Genomic DNA, 22104 nt, shown 5'->3' with positions numbered 1-22104 from the left:
AGATTTGGGCAAGAGAAGACTGTGTCCTAGAGTATGAGAACAATAATAAAACAGGAAACAGAAAAAGTATAAAAGAGGCCTTATGTTAGTAGGTGGAAGAGGCATAACACATGCCAACATCTTGACATTATCCCTTAACTCTTCTAAATTTTTAAGATTTTTGCAAGTGCTGATTGATTGAAGTGTTTTTACAAGTTCAGGCTTTTCTCTCCTCCTTCCCTCCCTCCTATGGCTGGACTGTTGGAGATAGGGGAAATTGAAAATAACTGCCTCCTGATAGCTTCTGACATTAGTTTTGAAGTCACACATCCACTCATCCTTTTTCTCTTCTAACTGCTGCTATAGAGTGTGTCAGGGAAATAATCAGTAAGAAATCAGGCAAAAAGTATACAACCATTTACTTTAAAAATATAATCGCATGCTACAGTTCTGTAGATGAAGATTAAATACTTTATTATTGAGAATTATTCGTTATGGAAAATGTTTTCAATATAACATGGGCCCAAAGATTTATTGTTAGAGGGTCCAGATATTATGGAGATAGTTTTTTTTATAGAACCTATTTTCCCTAAAGCACTAATTTATTTAATGTATTATGAAGTAAGGATGGGTTTTTAAAGAATTATTTGGAAAGGTTATGATGACTATTTTCTTTTATAAATTGTTTCACAGATTTCTGTTTCAGTCTGCTCTAAACCAGACATTACAAGTTTGTAAATGATGTTCCTTAATATCAAGTGACTCATGGTCTGGCGAGAGAGACAGTTAAAGAAACCATTAGTATGTATAGTGAAATGATGTTCACAGTGTAGTGGGATCAGGGAAAGAGTTGATATTTGATCTGAGCCTTGAAGGATGAAGGGGCTTTCACCAGATGAAAAGCTGAGGGCTATTTATGCAGAGGAATGGCAGACACACAGGCATGGGTGCATTAAATGACCTCCTTTTCTGAAACTGTGTGTTTAAGTACATCTGGGTAGGTGAGTATAATTCATGAGGCTGTGAAAGTAGACTTTGTTTTTATGTTCAAGAGCGGCCACTGAAGAAATTATAAATATTGGAAGAACAAGATAAAATTTAGGTTTAGAAAGATAATTTTAGAGGAAATACAAATGATGGACTAGGATTTGTAGAAAACACAAGAGGCAGAACTTAGTAAGCAAATGTAATTTGTAAGAACCATAAGGGTAAAAATGTGAACATGGGGTATGTTCCTCTCTCTCTCTCTCTCTCTCTCTCTCTCTCTCTCTCTCTCCTTCACACATACTTGCTGTGTCCTTCCAACACCAATCAGCCTTTCTCAATACTCATGATTATTAATTTTGTCTGGAAAGATCCTATCCCCTTAATTCTGATTTTAATTAAAGTGCCATCATTCAGAGAAGCCTTCCTGATTGGGTCAAATGCCTGAGTATTCTCTCTCTCACACACAATTGCAACTTTAGTTCTGTTTTTATCATATTGATTCATGCTTGTTCTTCCCACTAGATTGTAAGTTTTATGGGGGTAGGAATTGTTTTTCCTTTTTTGTCTTTTCTATCCCTGGCACAACACATGTCGTAAATGTAGTGCTCAGTAAAATTATTGAATGAAATATAGAATCTAAATTGAACAAAAGTTAGAAATTCAAACCATTAAAATGTGCTTATTGAATTTCAAGATTGAGGAGGAAGGAATTAGGTACGTGTATAAAGTTTCTACCTTGGGCAACTCAGAGGACAGTTATATATCCATTAAGAGAAAAAAAGAGGAGTAAGAGTTGAGTGTATGAGGAAGATAAAGAAATAGATTTGGGACATGTCGAACTTGATTAATCACTATGGTATCCAGACAGAAATATCCAGAAGTTTGCATATTGTTTTTCACTGGCAAGTTACTGATATCCAATGAGTTCTGAGTATACATCATTAATTGGGAAATATTTTAAAATAATGCTAAAAAGTCATGTCAAAAGAAAAAACATACCTGTGGCAATGATGACTCAACTATAAAATTAATAATTTCAAATTAAAATATTTGGTCAATTGTAAAACAAAAAAACATTAGATGAAAATATTTGTTTTTGGTTTTTTTTACTCTTATTGTCTATGAGGCTATGTAAAGAGCTACCATTTTACATATCCTACATTACATTAAGCATAGAATATAATTATATTATAAGTGGTACATGACAATGCCTAATTAATGCTTAAAACTGTCTACACATACACACATAGAAAATATTTAATTTAAATATTTTTTTACTCCTATCAGCTGTAGCTATTTCTGTTTTATTTTATCAACTACTTTCCAGACCTCAAAAAAACAACTCCCCTTTTTTACTTCCCCAGGGCCATTATAGTACTACCATCTCTCTGAATTCCCCAGAATTGAAAGCTTGTATATTTTTTGTTTGTTTTTTACTTTTTTTAAAAAACAGTTTTAGCCGAAGCCGGTTTGGCTCAGTGGATAGAGCATTGGCCTGCGGACTGAAAGGTCCCAGGTTCGATTCCGGTCAAGGGCATGTACCTTGGTTGCGGGCACATCCCCAGTTTGGGGTGTGCAGGAGGCAGCTGATCGATGTTTCTCTCTCATCGATGTTTCTAACTCTCTATCTCTCTCCCTTCCTCTCTGTAAAAAATCAATAAAATATATATTTAAAAAAAAATAAAAAATAAAAAACAGTTTTATTTCTTTATAGTTTTTAATTCTCCTTCAAATACATATAGTCATTAGTCACAAACTTTTAATTTTTTTCACAATATATCTTGGCTACTTCATTTGTACAATTGCGTTTTAGACCAAATTATCCTCATATATTTATTACCGGTCAACAGCTGAAACTTGGCTTGCTGTTGTCTCCCTTTATGGCAATTCATTCTATGCATAGACACATATATGATCAACATGTATCAGGCTGGTTCCTCTCAAGATGAACAATTCCTGATTATTTTTCCTGTTTTATAGTAGGTCAAGTACGTATTTCTCAATCTAGTTCTCTAGAAATTCTTTTAAAACTCTCTCAACTCTTACTGATTTCATAAGTAGCCACCCAAGCAAACTGTTTATCATAGATCAAATAAAACTTTATAATCCAGTTTTCCACATCTAAATTGTTGTGTTTCCATTCCAGTAGAAATTTTTATCCTAAAGCAATTCTTTCTGTCTTCAATTTATTCACAAATTTATGTCTAGTATTAGGTCAATGTTTAGCTCTTTAAGGGATTTCTTCTAATTAAAATTTTCTAGCCCAATGAGTGAGAAGAACGATGAAGAATTAGAAAGTAATACAACAAATATTAACAATCCCATAAACTTTCAAGTCCCTTTCCCTGATTAAATGCTATTTGAATATTACACTTAAGAAGGTAGCTGTCAAACTCAAAATGTTTTTGAATAGAAAATATTTAAAGGCTATTTCATTTGTGAAGTTAGTTAGATTTTATCATATCAAATGTTGACCAGCAAATTATTTTGTTGTGAAAGTTCTTATTTTAGGGATTATCTCTTGTAATCTATTTTTGTCATCAATATATTAATTTGTTTTAGAAATATTTACTTTAGAAACATTAAAGTTTGTGTAAAATGAAATATTTTACACAAAGTTTAATATTTCCAAAAGTAAATTTTCTTATGCTGTCAAAATGTACTTAACAAGAATAATTATCTATGTTTCCCACATTATTATATGTATATAATAAATATATATTCAGAAATATGTTTCCCTATCAGACACAAAAGGTTTTAATGTATGCTATTATCTTGCTTAGATAAAAAGTCAAACTATTCTCTAATTCTTATATAATTCCCTTCAATTATATTAGAGAAGATGATGTATGAAAGACTTATGAAAGCCAAGCACAATCAATTACGTTTTATAATTGTTATTGATATTGTGTTTTACAATAAAAACTTTTGTGGTTGGATATCTATGCTATTGGGAGATATCAGAAAATACTATGCTCATTTTTTTGCCCACTTTTTGTGAGCAATAATCTATAGTTAAGATCAAATCTACGTTGAAATAGAGAGTCCTAAAAGTCTGAACTGGAGATAAATGGGTAATAGATATCAAATTTCCTAAGAAGGAAGAGTTGAAATGCGAAGAGATAGGTAACACTGATGAGGTTGATGGGACCTGAGCAACATCTAATGAGGAAATCTTATTTTTCTTTTCTTTTTTAAAAAATATACTTTTATTGATTTCACAGAGGAAGGAAGAGGGAGAGAGAGAGAGAAACATCAATGATGAGAGAGAATCATTGATTGGCTGCCTCCTGCACGCCTCCTACTCGGGATCAAGCCCACAACAGGAGCATGTGCCCTTGACTAGGAATCGAACCAGGACCCTTCAGTCCGAAGGCCGACACTGTTTCCACTGAGCCAAACCGGCTAGGATGGAAATCTTATTTTTCAACAAAACTCCTTGAAACACCCAGTGACTTCCTCTGGGATAATAATAATAAAAAATAATGAATAGTACTAGCTTTAGTGTGTACTAGTATGGTTCAAACACTACTATTGAACTGTCACTTTCATATCCCATTTTCTTTTGTGGGTTGTTTTTTTTTTTTTGCACATTAATTTTTATTTTTTATCTTTATTGTTGAAAGTATTAGAATGTCTCCCCCTTTCAATTTCCATTGTCCCCCACCACCAGGTTCCTACCTCAGGCCTTCCACACCCTGTTGTCTGTGTTCATGGGCAACGCATACTTGCATATAAATCCTTTGGTTGATCTCTTCCCACCCCCCTCTCCCCTTCCTTCTGAGATTCCTCAGTCTGTTCCATGTTTCCATGCCTCTGGTTCTGTTTTATTCATCAGTTTATTGTGATCCTTAGATCCCATTTTCTTTTCTGAAGGGTATTTCTTGAAGTAAACTTTTCTCTCCATAGTATCTTTTCTTCTAAAAAGTAAATTTCTGCTACTACATGATGGAATTGATCCTTGCATTTCAAAATGTAGGTTGTAGCCAAGTTTTCATTAGGCTGCGGAGATTAACATTCAGTTAAAATTAAAAATTTCATATCAATTTGGTAGTGTGGAGGCATCATTCATTGCGTAAAACTCTCTTACAGGGAAAGGGTTCATTGAAATAGGAAGTAATGTATTATAGTATTTCTTTGGTCCTTTTTCTATCAGCTTCACTTGGTCTTCATGCTCTCATAGTGTCCTTCACTATGTTCCCAGTTTGTTGGGTGCAATGCTGTATCAGGAACAAAAATGCTAACACTTCTACTACTACTACTACTACTACTAGCCAAGAGTGATTTTGCAATTATTATATACTAAATGTTTCATGGGTATTATCTCATTTAATCTTTATAATATGCATGTACACATAACAAAAGAAAGATGGAAATCTGGAAATTCGACTTTTGTCAACATCCTCTTCTTTTCTTTCTGTGGAGGAAAGAGTAGAACTAGGTGCTCTGACTGACCCTTGTCTCCCTCACAAAAGTAATCAGGGTGCCTTGTGAGTAGTAATTTCTTAAGAAGTATTTGTTAGAAAAATAGAAACACATCTAAAAGAGGTTTAATGTGGCTATATAGTGTGACCTTTGATATGGTATGACCTTCAGACTTTAGCTGCTTTGGATGTTTTGTTACTTAAGTTCAAAGCCTCCTTACAACTGTTCTGCTTGTTACGATGCTTTTATATATTTTCATGGCAGAGGATCGGCCTTAGTAACTGCGCTGAGTCACATTTTCCTTATGGCACAGACATGACTACCCTTGTTTTACAAATGTATGAAAGAATCACAAAGTAGGCCAAACATGCTGTTCCTATCGAATTGATCAGATTAACATAAAAATGTGTTAGAAAAGTTTCCTGGTTATAAAGGAATTGCAGTTTTTAACATTATATCCCACCTTTAAATGCCAAGGGAAATTTCTTAACAGATTTTTTTTTATGTGATAAGTCCCTTTAATGGAATTCTTTTTAGGCCAATGCATTTGCACAGCCTCAGAATATCATATGTAATTATTACATCTGTTATTCTAGGCTTTAAATATTATAAAAATTTCAGTTAATCAACTGGAGCAGAAATTCTTGTGTCAAGCTCTTAAAATCTATACATTGAGAAGCATGTTTTAAACTATTCAATGCTGAGTAAAATACTTGCTAGATAATAAAAATATAAACTAATAGTTTCTTAATTTAAAATAGGCACACTTAAGCTTATATATTTCAAATACATTTACTATTTTGATTTCTTTTTCTACAGTCTACTTATTTTGCTTTTACCTGACAGCTTTTGTCTTTATTTAACAGAATAGTTTTTTATTCCCTTCAATATTACCTGCAATATTCTACTGTACATGTAATATGTGATATGCATTGATGCTTCCCAGGAACTTCACTGATTAAGCAGTCTTAGGGAAATGCTTCCATTTTATTTTTAAAAGATGTTCTAACTCTTCTCTTTTTGGTCCAAATATTTTAATAAAAGCCTGACTTTGGCTCCATAGTGAAACAGATGTGGTTTCCGCCTCAGGTCCTGAACAAGTTGTTTACACTCTACAAGACTTAGCTTTCAGCACATAATTTTTAGGAGTTTTGTGAGGTTGGATTTGTGTCTTCTCAATAAATGTTAGCAAAGATGATATACTTACTGTATTTCAACAGCATGTAGAGTTTTTCTAAAACATAAATTTTAAAGGACAAATTATATTTCAAGTACAAGTTATAGTAAAACACTGTGGACAAATTTCATAAAGTAATTTTAGGAACAATATACAAGCTATGTAGAAAGTATAATAGATTTGGTGTTACTGGAGAATGAGTTTGTAGCTTTATGTTCTAAGTCATCTTAGTTCCCTTACTATTTCTATACAAGTAACTAAAATGATACATTTTTGCTTTTCAGTCATTCAAGACTGCTTGCAACTGATTGCAGACAGTGACATGCCTACTATACGAAAAGGTAATAAAATAGTCCCAGTAATTTTTCCACTTAGAATTCAGTATAGTCCAATTAGTTGTAAGTTTCAAGTCCAAAGACTGTATTCAAATTTCAGGTCAAATCAATCTCTACGTCAAACTTCTTATAGTCAGATGTAAAATAACAAACAAATTTATTCAAAATAATTAGGGAATAGATATATAAATATTTTAAAACAGAATTATCTTAGAGACACTAATACTTAGGAATTTTAAATAGCATATGATAAAACAAAATCAATATTAAAGCAAATTCAATTTTTTATTGTTTAAAAAATTGGGTCCGGTGCATGAAAATTTGTGCACTCCGGGGGGGGGGGGGGGGTCCCTCAGCCTGGCCTGCACCTTCTCGCAGTCAAGGATCAGGCCCAAGCTGACAGTCAGACATCCCTCTGGCAGCCCAGGCCCCCTTGGGGGATGTCTGACTGACAGCTTAGGCCTGGTCCCCCACTGGGGAGCGGGCCTAAACTGCAGTTGGATATCCTTAGCGCTGCCTAGGAGGTAGGAGAGGCTTGTGGCTTAGCAGAGCACCCCCTATAGGAACGCACTGACCACCAGGGGGCAGCTCCTGCATTAAGCATTTGACTGCTGGTGGTCAGTGTGCATCATAGCGACCAGTCGTTCCAGGGCGTTCTGCCATTAGGGTCCATTTGCATATTACCCTTTTATTATATCAGGGGGAAAAAGAAATGAACAAGATGTAAATGCTATTCATAAAATTAAATGCTATTGAGAAACATAAAGCAGTCAAGGGGCAAGGGAATGTTTGGGTTGTGACCCATAAAAGGGAGTTCAAAAGTGTCAGGAAATTAAGCTGGAGCCAGGAATGGGAAAACAAGTCCAGATGACAAATTTGGACTGCCCTTTGTAATGGTTCCCAGGAGTGCTATCTTGCATGTGTAGTTTTCTATGTGATTTTAGTTATTTTAAACATAACACAAATATTGAACTATTTGAAATTATATTATTATTTATGGCTCTGCATTTTCCAAAGGCATATGTTTCCAACTTTTAGTAGGCAGCAAACTGTTTCCTAAGAATTAAAATTAAGCCAGCAAAAAACCCTAAGGTCCAAAGATAAACTTTTTTAAAATGTGACTTGGAAAAGATTTGTTTTGCACATTTGGCCAAAAAAAAATAAATGCTATAAACTACACAGAAAAATACAGCTGCTACTCCATTGTAGCATGGATTGCTCAGTGTTATGATTTTCTTGGTGTGGTGGCTGTTCTCCACCGATCCAGGGTGCACATCTGGGTGCTTTGCCCTTTGGACCCATGGGTTGGCTTTGTGATGCCACCAAGCATTGGACAGTATGTAAATGTAAGTATACATGTACGTTTCAGTAATATTGCTCTACTGTGCCCTATAAATTTTGATATGTTGTTTCCATTTTTATTTGTCACAAGATATTTCTTCATTACCTTTTGGTGTAATGGATGATGCTCCAATCCACTGAGCCACCTGGCCACGGATTCATTTACCTTTTGATTTGTTTTTTGACCCTCTGGTTGTTCAAGAATGTGTTAACGTCCATGCATTTGTGAATGTTCCAGTTTTCCTCCTGTTATTGATTTCTAGTTTCATGCTGTTGTGGTTGGAAAAGATACTTAATATGATTTCAGTGTTTTCAAACTTTTGGAACTTCGTTTGCACCCTAACATTTCATCTATCCTGGAGAATTTTCCTCTGTACTTAAGAAAACTGTATATTTTGGTACTGTAGAATAGAATATTCTATATATCTGTTATGTTTACTTAGTCTGTAGTGTTGTTCAAATATTCTATTTCTGTACTAATTTTCTTTTGGATGATCTAACTATTTCTAAAATGGGGTATTGAATTGTACTCTTACTATATTACTGTCTACTTTCTCTTTAAGAGCTCTTAATATTTTCTTTACACATTTAGAGTCTCCAATGTGCGATATATATATTTGTTATATCCTCTTGATGATTATCATAAATGACTTTCTTTGTCTCTTGTGACAGTTTTTGACTATCCATTTGGTCTGATATAAGAATAGCCACTTCTCTCTTTTGTTTACTATTTACATAGAATATTATTTTCTAACCCTTCCATTTAAGACTCTCTGTGTCCTTAAAGTTAAAGCAAGTCTCTTGTAGGCAGCACATGGTTGGATTTTTTTTAACCCATTCAGCCACTCTAAACTTTCACTTCCCACTCCCCCACACATTATGTTATTGATGTGATAGTTTACATCTTTTTATAATGTGTAACTTTTAAATTACTGTAGTCATAGTTCTTTTTAATACCTTTGTCTTTTAACTTTTACACTAGAGTAAAAGTGATTTACAACTCATTTCAGCCATTTATTTCAGATTGTTTACCGGAAATTTGTTACCTTTCTTTGATTGTGTTGTGCTTTCTGGATTCTTCATATTCCTTGTAGATTTGCTTTGTTATCTTTACATTTGAAGAAGCAGCTACCTCTTTCAGTCTTTCTGGACTGATTTTGACAGGGAAACATGTTTCTTGGTTAGTAGGGCTTGGTATTAGCCACACTAAGGCTAGGGACAAGACCCCCTTTGCTTCCTTTCTTCCCTGCTGAAGGGAAAGCATCAGTTCTCTGCTTTTCTTCAATCATGCAAAAAAAATGTTGGCTATAAGGGGATGTTCTCCCCTTTTCTTTATTTCTAACAGTATCAGGGACCAAGCTCTTTTGCTTTATCCGTGTTTGGTATGAGGCAAACTCTCTCCACAGAAGGCAGACTCCCCATCCCTCCACAGGAGGGAATCATGGGCTGAAGCAGTCTCCTTGGTGCTGAGCTAAACCTACTAAGGGGAGGGACTGATGTGAGTACACTTTGTGCTCTTTAGGATACTTCTACTTCTTAGCTGGATTCTGAATTTCTCTTCAAGGTATTTTGGTTCCAATAATATTGTTAAATCATTGTTTCTGAGGAGGGGTAATTTATAAGGCTTTCTACGTTGCCATGTCTTGCTGACATAATCCCTCATTCAGAACTTTAAATATGTGATTCTACTGCCTTTTGCCTACATAGTTTCAAGTGGGAAGTCAGCGGTTATTATTAGGCATCCCTTGTACTTGAGGAGTTGCTTCTCTCTTGCTGCTTTCAAGATACTATCCTGTCTTTGTCTTTGAACTGATTCATTTTAATATGTCTTGGTATGGATCTTTTTGAGTTTATCCATCTTGGAAGTCATTGAGTTTCTTGGATGTATAGATTTATTCTTCTTCAGAGTTGTAAAGAGTTTGGCAATTATTTCTTCAAATATTCTTTGTGTGCCTTTCTCTTCTTCTGGAACTCTCTTAATTCATATATTAGTATGATTGATGGTGTCCTACAAGTCTCTTATGCTCTCTTTACTTCCTTTTTCTTTCTGCTATTCAGACTGGATAATTTCAATTGTTCTGTCTTCCCTTTTGCTGATTCTGTCTTTATTTTTAAATATATTTTTATTGATTTCAGAGAGGAAGGGAGAGGGAGAGATTGAAACATTAATGATGAGAGAGAATCATTGATAGACTGCCTCCTGCAGCCCCCTACTGGGATCCAGCCCACAACCCAGGCATGTGCTCTTGACCAGAATTGAACCCAGGACCCTTTAGTCTGCAGGCTGATGCTCTATCCACTGAGCAAAACCAGCTAGGGATGATTCTGTCTTTTGTGTGCTCTATCTGCTGTGTAAACTCTCCAGTAACTTTTCCCCCCAGCTGTTTTACTTTTCAGCTCCACAAGTTCTATTTGGTTCCCTTTTCAAAATTAATTTTTATCTCTTTACTGATAGTGTCTATTCAAACAAAATTCTCCTGGTTTTCTTCAGTTCCCTTTCCATGATTTCCTTTAGCTCTTTAAGCATATTTGAAAGGTGTAAAGTCTTTTTTTTTCTGTTAAGTTCAATGACTGGGCTTCCTTGGGAATGGTTTCTGACAATTTCTTTTTTTTTTCTGTGAATGATCCATAATTTTCTGTTTGTTTATATGTTTTGTATTTTTCTCTGAAGATTGAACAATTTAAATATTATAATGTAGTAAGTTTGGAAATTATGTTTTCCCATCCCACAGGTTTGCTGTTGATTGTTGTGGGCTGCAGTTGTCCATTGGTTTATTGATTTTTCAAAAATATTTTTGCAAAGACTGTATTTCTTATTCTGTGTGGTCACTGAAGTCTTTTTTTTTGTTAGCTCTGTGGTCAGCCTTATTTTTTTCATAGAATATTATTTATTAGCGAAGACTAATTAGGGCATATATCAACATATAGTTTAATATTTTAATGTTGATTGAAAAGCACATTTTAAAAGGTTAGTATGATATGTACATTTTTTTGTTTGTGTTTTTTGTTAATCCTCACCCGAGGATATATATATATAATTTTAGACAGAGTGGGAGGGATGGAGAGGGAGGGAGGGAAAGAGAGAGAGAGAGAAACATTGATGTGAGAGAGACATTACCAACCAGGGCCAGGGGTTGAATCTGCAACTAAGGTACATGCCCTTGACCAGAAATCGAATCTGCAACCCTTCAGTGCATGGGCCCATGCTCTAACCACTGATAAACACTGGCCAAGGCTGATAAGTACATTAAAAAAAAAGTGAAACAATATATTTCTTTTAAATATTTATATAGCAGTATCTAAGTTAAAAAGCATGACATTTATTTGATTTTGTTTACTTAAAATCATAAAATTTTTACAATTTTTAAAACTTTTCAATTACAGTTTACATTCAATATTATTCTGTATTAATTTTAGATGTACAGCTTAGTCGTTAGACAATCATGTGCTTTATAGAGTGGTCCCCGAATATTTCAAGAACCCACTTGGTACTAAGCATAGTTAGCACTATTTTATTGACTATATTTCCTATGTACTTTACATCTCTGTGACTATTCTGTAACTATCAATTTCTACCTCTTAATCCCTTTGCCGTTTTCACCCAGCTCTGCAACCCACTTCCCCTCTTTCAGCCATCAGTCTGTTCTCTGTACCTGTGAGTCTGTTTTTATTTTGTTTGTTTATTTTGTTCATTAGATTCCACATATAAGCGAAATCATATGGTATTTTTCTTTCTCTGTCTGACTTTATTTCATTTAGCATAATACCTTCTAGATCTTGCAAAATGTCATTCTTCTTTACTGCCAAGTAGTATTCCATTGTGTATATGTATCCACATTTTTATCCGCTCATCTATTAATGGGCATCAGGGTTGCTTCCATATCTTGGCTATTGTAAATAATGCTGCAATGAACATGGGGATGCATATATTCTTTTGAATTAGTGTTTTGGGTTTCTTCAGATATATTCCCAGAAGTGGAATTGCTAGATCTTAAGGCAGTTCCATTTTTAATTTTTTAAAGAACCTCCATAGTAGTTGCACCAATCTGCATTCCCATCAATAGTGCACTAGGGTTCCCTTTTCTCCACATTCTCATGAACACTGTTGTTTGTTGATTTATTGATTTATTGATGACAGTATGAGGTGGTATCTCATTTTGGTTTTGATGTGAATTTCTCTGATGATTAATGATTTTGAGCAACTTTCCATTTATCTATTGGCCATCTGTATGTATTCTTTGGAAAAGGTCTGTTCATGTCTTCTGCCCAATTTTTAATTGGGTTGTTTGTTTTTCTGGTGTTAAGTTGTCTGAGTTCTTTATAAATTTTGGATATTAATTCATTATTTTATGTATCATTAGTGAATATCTTCTCCCATTCAATAGGCTGTCTTTTCGTTTTGTTGGTGGTTTTCCTTGCTGTGCAAAAACATTTTAATGTGATGTGGTCCCATTTGTTTATTTTTTTTCTTTTGTTTTTCTTACCCAAGGAAATATGTCAGAGATTTATTTTTTAAATCTCTAATCCTAATCCTAACAGAGATTCACTTAAATTCCAGGAACAACAGCAATAATAAAAAAAATATTCCCCTTTTCTTAGCAGATTGGCTCTGAGCTGGGGCACTCCTTTAGCATTTAGTCCAGCTGCCAGCAACTCTGCCTTAGACTTCCCCTTCCACTGTGTAGAGACTGAAGATCACCTAGAGGTAGCTTAGGATTTTTTTCAGGTCTTTTCTGAGCATGGATCTGGCTCTGGGCATGCGTGTTGCATTACAGATTCTTTGGGGTATGGGATAGGGTGTGAAAGCCCTTATTCCTTTAAGTATCTTCTTCCTTAGCCTGTTCCTTCTCAGGCTTTCTGTCAGTCTGCCGACTGTCCGATCTGCTGTCTCTTGCTCCAGGTAGCTACAGGTAGTATATGTCTTCAAAGCTCTTGATTGACAACAGCCTGAGGGGCTGCATCCATCAGAAGGGAGCCTCAAGATGGGTCAAAATGCATATCCTTAATGTCTGAGAATAAAGTAACTATTTCACTTCCTGGCACCAGCAAGGTGCCACCAGGGACTCAGGCCACTATTGCCATGTCTGCTGCCAAGATGGAAGATGGTAAATGACTAAGCAAAAAATACTATAATGCTTTTTTACTGAAACTTAATGGCTTCCCCCCCACCCTCTTCATTAAGGCCCTTGGTACTCTCAAGTTTTTTGCATATATACAGATTTTACCTACATATTTCATACATCCAAAAATGTTGATTTTTATGAGTTTTTGCCAGTTTAATTGCTGCTTCAGTGAAGAGACTTATTTTCTGAGCTTTCTACTCTGCCATTTTCCATGACATCATTCTGATATCTATAATTATATTTTTAGACAATATTTGTTGATCGTCTAATGATCAAATTAATGTGATTCCTCTTTATTTCTCTATCCTCTTGTTTACCATACATTTTTGGATAGCAATATTATATTTCTTAATTTTTATCTATTTACTATTAAAATTTTATATTTTTATTACTTGATCTGTCAACTTTAATTATATACATTCTTTAAACCCCAGCTGGGAGACAATTGATAATTTTACTACCAATATTTTTCCTCTTTTACTTCTCTAAATTTGTTAATTATTTAATTTCTATATTGTCATGACATTAAACTATTTTATTCTTTTTTTTGTCCAAGTTCTCTTTATGTGTTTTTGTCTTTATTTTACAAATTAATATTTTCAATACTTATTGCAAGTCCTTTTGCTGTGGTCTCCTCATTCATGTCTTCTCTGATGAATTTAATTCTCTTCTAGTTTACTCTAAATGAATGCATGAGAACAATGGTCACTAAGTATTTGCATTGATAAAGCTGTTTCTTTTTAGTTTTTACACTTTTAGGACAGATGGCTAGATATAACATTCTCAGTTTACCCTTTCTTTACTTGAGTGTCTTGTAGAAATTTCTACACTGTCTTTTGTACTTTGAAGAAAACTATAGTAAGATAAATTTTTGTTCTCATAAGTGGTTTGACTTTCTTATTTGGTTATAAGAAATTATTTACTTACCTTAAAAATGTAATACTTATTTTAATATATATCTCAGAATTGCCTATTATGGTAGATAGAGTAAATATCCACATCCTAATCCCCAAAACTTGTGAGTATATTACCTTATAGGTCAAAGGGAACTTTCCAAGTGTGATTAAGAAAAGGAATTAGGAGAGATTAGTCTGGTTTATTGGAGTAGGCCCAGTGTAAATACAAAGATCCTTTTAAAAGAGGGATTAGCAGGGTCAGAGTCCAGAGAAAGCAACATGGTAATGAAAGCAGATTTCAGAATGAGGTACTTGCTGCCTGGGAAGATGGAAGAGGCCATGAGCCAAGGAACACAGGCAGATTGCAGAGCTGGAAAGGCAAGGATGTGTTACCCAAATTCCTGAAAAAAAGCCCCACAGACTTGCCAACACCCTGATTTTGCCCAGTGAGACTTCTGATGTTTAGAATTGTGAGATAATAAATGTGTGTTGTTGTCAGTGTATTTGTGATAATTTGGTACAGCAGCAACTAATCCAATATAATAAAAGGTTAATATGTAAATTGATCGAACGGCAGAATGACCAGTTGCTTTGAAATGCACTGACCACCAGGGGACAGATGCTCAACACAGGTGCTGCCTCCTGGCGGTCAGTGATTCCCACAGGAGGAGCACCACTCAGCCAGAAGCCCTGAGCCAGGCTCACGTCTGGAGAGAACAGCACTAAGGATGTCTGACTGATGGTGCAGGCCGGGCTGAGGGACCCCCGAGTGCATGAATTTCATGCACTGGGCCTTTAGTAAATTAATAAAACTATTTGGAACCAATTTTTCCTGGCACATGATGTTCCCTTTCAGTCTGTAGTAGCTCTAGTCTAGATGGTTCCCCTGCTTGACTTTTTGTTGTTTGTTTTGTCAAAATGCCAAGGTTCCAATTAAGTATATGCTGGTAATTCCTACCTCTTTTCTATATTCTATTGTTGTACATTTTTCTTAACCTTCTTTTTTATTTCCATCTTATTTTGTTTTGTGCAAAATCTTATTTTGTTTTTTCCCCTTCAGAAACCTTTTTTCCCTTCATTTAAAAGAGCTTTGCCCCCCTCCAAATTTCCCAAGTGTTTTAGCTAACATTGAAATTTCCTGGATTGTCTGTCTGTAAGAGATTTCTGTATGTAAGTTAGGGGTTGTTCACCTTTAGGGAGCTGATTTTTGTTGGTTCTTTGTGAGGTTTGCACTCCCAGCCCTTCTCACCATTTTTAATTCTTCTCTTTACTTCTACATTCAGCCCTCAGTGTGATCTCATTTGCAGTTATTTTGTAGAACACAGATCTGTTTCTTTCATATTATTTACAGGAGGTAAAGAAGGAGAGATGTGTTTTCATACTCATGTTGATAGTGGAAGTCTCTTGTTTATTTTATGCCAACATAATTATTTCATAAAGGCAGTGATGAAATTTACTTTAAATCACAGCACTTAGTCTAACTAGCATGCTAAAAATCTAAGTTTTAAGATGTAGAAACATGTTATAATGTTTATGTTTAAGTGTATATTCTAGCTTTTAATGTGCTGTTTAGTTTGTTTTCTTTAAGGATTTGATATTTATTCAACAGCATATATTACTGAGTGCATACTATGTGCTAGGCTTTATTCTTAGCATTTGGGTTTACAGCTATGACCATAGAAGAACCATAGCCTTGGCCTTATGGAGTAGAATCCATGTGTGTATGTGAGTGTGAATGTGGTTGTATATGCATGTGTGTGCAGTGGGGGGAAACACAGACAATACATAAAAACAAATAAACACGTACTCTCTTTAATAGGAATATTTCCAGTAAGTGGTAATGGAAAAAATAAAATGCAATAAGCATTGCTCAGAGTCACTTAAAATGGAGTAGGGAGGTCACTGAGTAGGTGGGGCCTGTGCACATCCGGTGTCTCAGTTCTTAGAACTGTTGTTAAGTCGCAGACTTTTTGCTAAACTCAACTCAAAGTTGAACAACAAACATCCTGGATCCATGATTGCTACATGGACATCTACGGACTTTACTTCCTCTTCATCATGGTGACCAGACCATCTGCATTCTTCACCTTGAAAGGAACCAATCCATTTACACAGTGGATCTAACATTATTTCGGTGAAAAGAGGAGTTTGCTTTCTCCTGATAACCTTTGCTAAACTCTCACAAACTCACTGAGTCTGCTCTGGGAACAGAAGGAAAACTGAGAAATCTCTCTTAGTGTGTTATTCGGAGACACTTTGTACACCCTTTGCCTCAGCCTTTCCCATCCAGCTTTTATTAGGTGAATTGCTGGAATTCAGAAGAATGAGAGAAAAACCAGACATTTCAAATGAAGGGTTTGGTCTCAAGTTCCTATATCTGGTAGTTGTCTGGGTTAATATGTAAATAACAGTAGAGAAACCAGTGGAGTACTGTGATTTGTCTTCTTCTTCTTCTTCTTCTTCTTCTTCTTCTTCTTCTTCTTCTTCTCCTTCTTCTCCTTCCTCCTCCTCCTCCTCCTCCTCCTCCTCCTCCTCCTCCACTTCTTCTTCTTCATCTTCTTCTTCTTCTTCTTCTTCTTCTTCTTCTTCTTCTTCGTCTTCTTCTTCTTCCTTCTCCTCCTCCTCCTCCTCCTCTCCATCTTCACTCCAAAGTCTACTCCTACTCACCTCTTCTCCTCATCCTATACCTCCTTCTCTCTTCTCTTCTTCTTCTTCTTCATATTATCTTCATTCTTCATCATCTCTTCTTCATCTTCTCCCCCTTCTTTTTCCTCCTTCTCCTCCTCCTCCCCTTCCTCCTTCCTCCTCCTCCTTCTTCTTTCTTCAAAGATAAAATCTCCTCTATGTCTCAGACTTAGTTTAGTAAATTAGGCAGAGGTGAAAAACCTGATTTTCTCAATTTTCCCTGTCTTATAAATTTGTTCTCCTTCATTGTAGGAGATTTACACGTTTGTTCCCCTGGCTTTCTCAGCTTTAAAAGAGGAAGAGCCCCTAGAAGAAAGAGAAAATAAAATATTAGTTAAAGAAACCGGTTACTTTTTTATATATGGTCAGGTAGGTTCCACCCTCATTCTGCTGTTGCTGTACAATGCTTCCCATTTTGTGATCACCTCTGACAAAGCTCTTTGGTTTGTTTCTCAGGTTTTATACACCGATAGCACGTTTGCCATGGGACATCTAATACAGAGGAAAAAAGTCCATGTCTTTGGGGATGAATTGAGTTTGGTGACTTTGTTCAGATGTATTCAAAACATGCCTGAAACACTACCCAATAATTCCTGTTATTCAGCTGGTAAATAATAGTTCTCTGTAAATAGACAAAAAGACATTCCTCGATATACTGTGTGGCTTTGATTATCTTGAGTGATAAGCTGGTCTGTTTTAATTGAAGCAGATAAAATCATTACTAATAGTTTTATCATTTTTATATACATAATAATTTCATATACATATAAAAAGGGCAGTAACTTCATAGCAATCAACACTGAGAACCATTCTAAGCTGTATCTTCTTCACACTGTAATAACAACAGTGATAATAATCTATATTAATAAAAGCATAATATGATAATTAGACCGGAGAATCTTCTGGATGAAGCCAGGGCTGTGAGGGAAGCCCAGGTCCTGGGTACCTGTCGGCAGCTGGAGGGAAGCCCGGGTCCCTGGTGCCAGAGGAAAGCCAGTACTGGCAGCCGGGGGAAGGAAGGCCTACTCTTGCACGAATTTCATGCACTGGGCCTTTAGTAGAAGAATAAGAGAATGATTACCATGTGCCAGGCGCCCTGGTCTGCACTTTATAGTTGTTCACTTAACCCTCCTGTTTCAGGAAGGTGGAATCTAAGACCCACGTTGTCTTAGGTTGCACAACGACCAAGTTCCAGAACTTGGGTTAAACCATCCAGGTTGATTCCAGAGTGTGAGCTACCAGAAACTCTTCTTTACTTGCTATGGAAGGCGTTCCCCTTGGCTGATGTGAGCATCAGGTCAAGTTGCCCAGTGGCTTCTCACACTTTCATACAGGTGACATCTGGTGTAATGGATCCCAGACAGGTGACTTGGGGATGTGAAATTGTGGCAGTGAGCCTGTATTTCAACTCAGGGGCAGTAAAGATACGGAGAGAAAAGAGAAAGGGTAGGCTTTATTTATTTCAGGTCTGTTTGGGCTGTATTGACAACATGGCCTTTATTTTGTTTTTTTTTGGGGGGGGGGTGGGTAATTCCAAATGAATCAAGGCTGGTATTAGAAAAAAAGAATATTTGTCTTAACTCATTCATTCCTCTATGGTGAGTTTGACAAATCCATTTGGAACCCGGAGGAATGTCTTCAGTTGCAGTTGCCATGCATGGCAGTAGGAAACACAGGGTTGGAGACTGGCTGCTCAACTTGAAATGGCATATTTCAAAGGCCTTTATTAACAAATGCACAATGAATCAGAAAGAAAGGGAAATAGCATGTGATGATAGGGATGATGTCATTCTGGGTCTGCAGCCATAAACAGCTTTAACAGGGCAATGAGGAAATTTGTTACATTGGAAACCCCTAATTTTCATTTTAAAAAAAGCTTCCCTGCACCCAGCAGTGACTAGTATTTTGGTGTTGCAAAATTTTATTAAACGAGGCTATGCCAACCTGCTATTTATTTATACCCATTAGTAGTTATAGCTTTACAGCAAACTTTCAGATTTTCTAATAAGCTGCTGCTCTCATATTTACTTTCTTGACAGATTTCCTGGGTGCCTTACTTTTTAAGAATAAATATTGACCCTGAAGATATTTCTCCATGCTAATAAGCTTAGTATTAAATAAAACCATTCTATAGGAAAATTCAGGTTTGTATCTGTTCTAGGGCACATGTGTTCAAAACCATTAAAAACTATACAAAACTATGTAAATGTCCAAAGTGCTTCCACAGTAACCTGAAAAAAAAATTAAAACTGGTCCTTTTGAGGGACCCAACATAATACCAAAGAACCTCTTTGTACACTAAGCAGAATCTTATTCAGTATTCCATTTACAAATTAAATGTGTTTATTGTAGAAAAGTTTAGATTGCTATAAGCGCAAAGAATTGAAATAGCCAATAACTTAGTGTCGGAATTTTAAATAGAATCTACCTTAAAAGTAGTAAGTTTTTGTGGATAAGTTGTGTAGATGCACACAGAAGCATTCAAATGATATGATGTCTAGAATTTGCTTCAAATTATAGATGAAACAAGATTGAGAATGGGTTAACAATCATTGAAACTAAATACTGAGTACATGGAGTTTATATTATTCTTTCTACTTTAGAAAACTTTTGACAATTTCCTACAGAAAAATAAAAAACAAAACATGTTTTGGTAGGGGTTAATTCCCATTTTATTTAAGAGTTAATATTACTTAATGCTTTGTGATCTATAGCCTTTGCCAAAATATTAGATTATCTTTAATCTCTATGGTAATGACTAATAAAAAGTAATCCAAATTACTCCTTATCCCATAATCTTGCCTCTAGTCTAGAGAAAAACTATGTAATAGATGTGCTTTGTTAATGAATAGTATTTTTATACTTTTAATGATTTATACATCTTATATGTACATTTAGAAGTAAATATAGTTGTGTATTTTTGTTTTAAATTATTATAAAAGTTTATCATGTCAATAAAATGAAGCAAAACCATTTTTAACTATATAATATTCCATCAATGGATGTGCTATGATGCACTTAACATTTTTTTTTCTTAAACTTTAACATTTGGTTCCTGTTTAGATTCTCCATTTTATAAGCAGTAAGTGGTAAATAGATTTACATCTGCTGGAAGTCCTTCTGTTCATTTAACTTTCTTTAGGCTGGTAGAATAATAACTGGTTTAGAAGTCCACTGTTGTAATTTGAAGTGTAAATGCCTACATTAACCTTTTTCCAAAACAAAATTGTTTTATTTGACATTCCTTTTTATTTTCTTCCCCATTGGACAACCACTTTAAGTTTTTGTAAACCATTCTTTTCCAGGCATTGCAAAGCTGGAAGAAGGAGATGAACTTCTACTTGCAATACCACGTGGAGATGCTAAAATTTCACAGGATGGAGATGGCACTTTTTTTGGTGCATTGAAACTTCTGTGACCTATTTACACCTTGTTTGTGGCCAATTTCCTCCCTTTCTATGTATCTCTAAGGAGAAAGCACTTAACTGGAAATACCAAAAGGGAAAAAAAAAAGTAGTTACCATAGCCTTTTCTGTGAGCTATTTGTTTTGGTTTGCTGAAACTAGACCGGACAGGAAATTTAACAGACAACCACAGCCAAAGGGTGTCATGTGAATTACAAGAAGTAGAGCTCATTTAAGGAAAGATAGAATTAGGAAGACTTTTTCACCATAATGCCATGTCAAACAATTTAGTCATAGCTTCTTGTCTTAGAGGAAGCTCAGGGTTCGAAAGGGCCGTAATGATTTGCTCAAAAACGGTATTCCATTTTTCACTACGAAACAAGTGCCCATTTCCATAGGACAGTAAGACTTTAGGGGGAAACCTCAGAATTCATCCTCTATGTTTATGTAAAATACACCCCTCTCCTTTTCAGTTAACATTGGAGAAAGTAAAAAGAAAAAATATATAGAAATTTTGCATTTCCTACATGTGAAAGTAATTAAAGCCTAAATTTAAACATCATATTAAACAATTGAAGATATAGTACTATGTAAGTCTTTTTTGGTTTATTTCAAGTTTGCAGTTTTTCTCTCTGATGCTATATATTACCCAATGGAACACTCCCCAACAGGTTTCATAGGAGGAGAATAACTCTCACATGTGTCTGCACGTATGTGTGTTGTTTGTAGCTAATATTCAGAAACTTAATGTAGGGTAATTTTAATTCATGCATATAACCATTAATTGAAAAAATAACTATAATTGTTCTTATATAAAAACAAAATCTTCACTAGAAATTAATGAATACATTTGTAATAATGTAATATAAATTTTCTTTATTTCCTTTTCTGTTTTAAACTACTGTTCACATGTCCCAACCTTCAAAAGCAGTCATGTTATTAGCTTTACTGAAGGTGGGGTTTCATTCAATTTCTTGGCATCCTGAAGTATGCTATATGCTATATGCTGTTTATAAAGTTACCATATGCCGGAAGATATCACCTAATTTTCATTTCATAAAGAACCACATTTGAGATTGCTATAATACTGACATTTATTACATCTATTTCCCCTTTGTTTTGCTTGCTGTTGTTTTTTAAATGTCAAATGTCATCAATTTAAAGAGCTTTCACTTCATTAAACAGTTTCTTTCATTAGTTTAATCAGTAGCTGGAAGAATAGACCCTGGTCAGCACTAAATTTCCCCCAGTCTGTATGAAAACAATGTTAAAGGTATAATTTTCAAAACAAAAGCAATGATTTGTATTTTTGTATATAAACTTAAACTTTGTTTAAATATAATTTTGACTTTTTTGTTAAAACAAAATCTATTTTGCAATTATTTTGTTTTACAATATAATCATTAAAAGGAAGGGATAGGTAGGGTAGGAGTTTTGATACCAGGAGGTGGTTAGGAATTTTCTTAGTGTTGCTGCTAACTTGGATTGCCAAATAAAAACGCTCCGAGTCTTTTGCCTCATTTTTTGATTGAGTTTGTCTAACACCACTCCTCTTTTAGTTTCTTTCCATATAACTACTAAATGCCATTTTAAAAATTAGGTACATACTTGTAAAACATTAGAAAGTCACATGTGTTAGGGCATGACAATAAGGTATTTGAAATCAAGAATATTTTACATATTTCAAAAAGGATTTGTAGCCCTAGCTGGTTGGCTCAGTGTATAGAGTGTTGGCCTGTGGACTGAAGGGTC

General features: G+C 35.0%; 1 protein-coding gene across 1 annotated transcript in view; it reads left to right on the top strand.

Annotated features, from left to right (window-relative positions):
* TNFSF13B (TNF superfamily member 13b) overlaps positions 1 to 21862 on the top strand; it is a 30715-nt gene extending 8853 nt beyond the window's left edge. The window contains exons 3-6 of the mRNA XM_023752469.1: positions 6853 to 6920; positions 17204 to 17317; positions 17405 to 17555; positions 20254 to 21862. Of these exons, the coding sequence (XP_023608237.1) occupies positions 6853 to 6920; positions 17204 to 17317; positions 17405 to 17555; positions 20254 to 20366 (446 nt within the window). The 3' untranslated portion in view covers positions 20367 to 21862. The remainder of the gene's footprint in view (positions 1 to 6852; positions 6921 to 17203; positions 17318 to 17404; positions 17556 to 20253) is intronic.
* Positions 21863 to 22104: the final 242 nt, after the last annotated feature.

The sequence above is a fragment of the Myotis lucifugus genome, unplaced genomic scaffold (genome assembly GCF_000147115.1).
Source record: "Myotis lucifugus unplaced genomic scaffold, Myoluc2.0 scaffold_33, whole genome shotgun sequence".
Classification (NCBI taxonomy): Eukaryota; Metazoa; Chordata; class Mammalia; order Chiroptera; family Vespertilionidae; genus Myotis; species Myotis lucifugus.
This window is presented reverse-complemented; position numbering and strand designations above follow the sequence as displayed.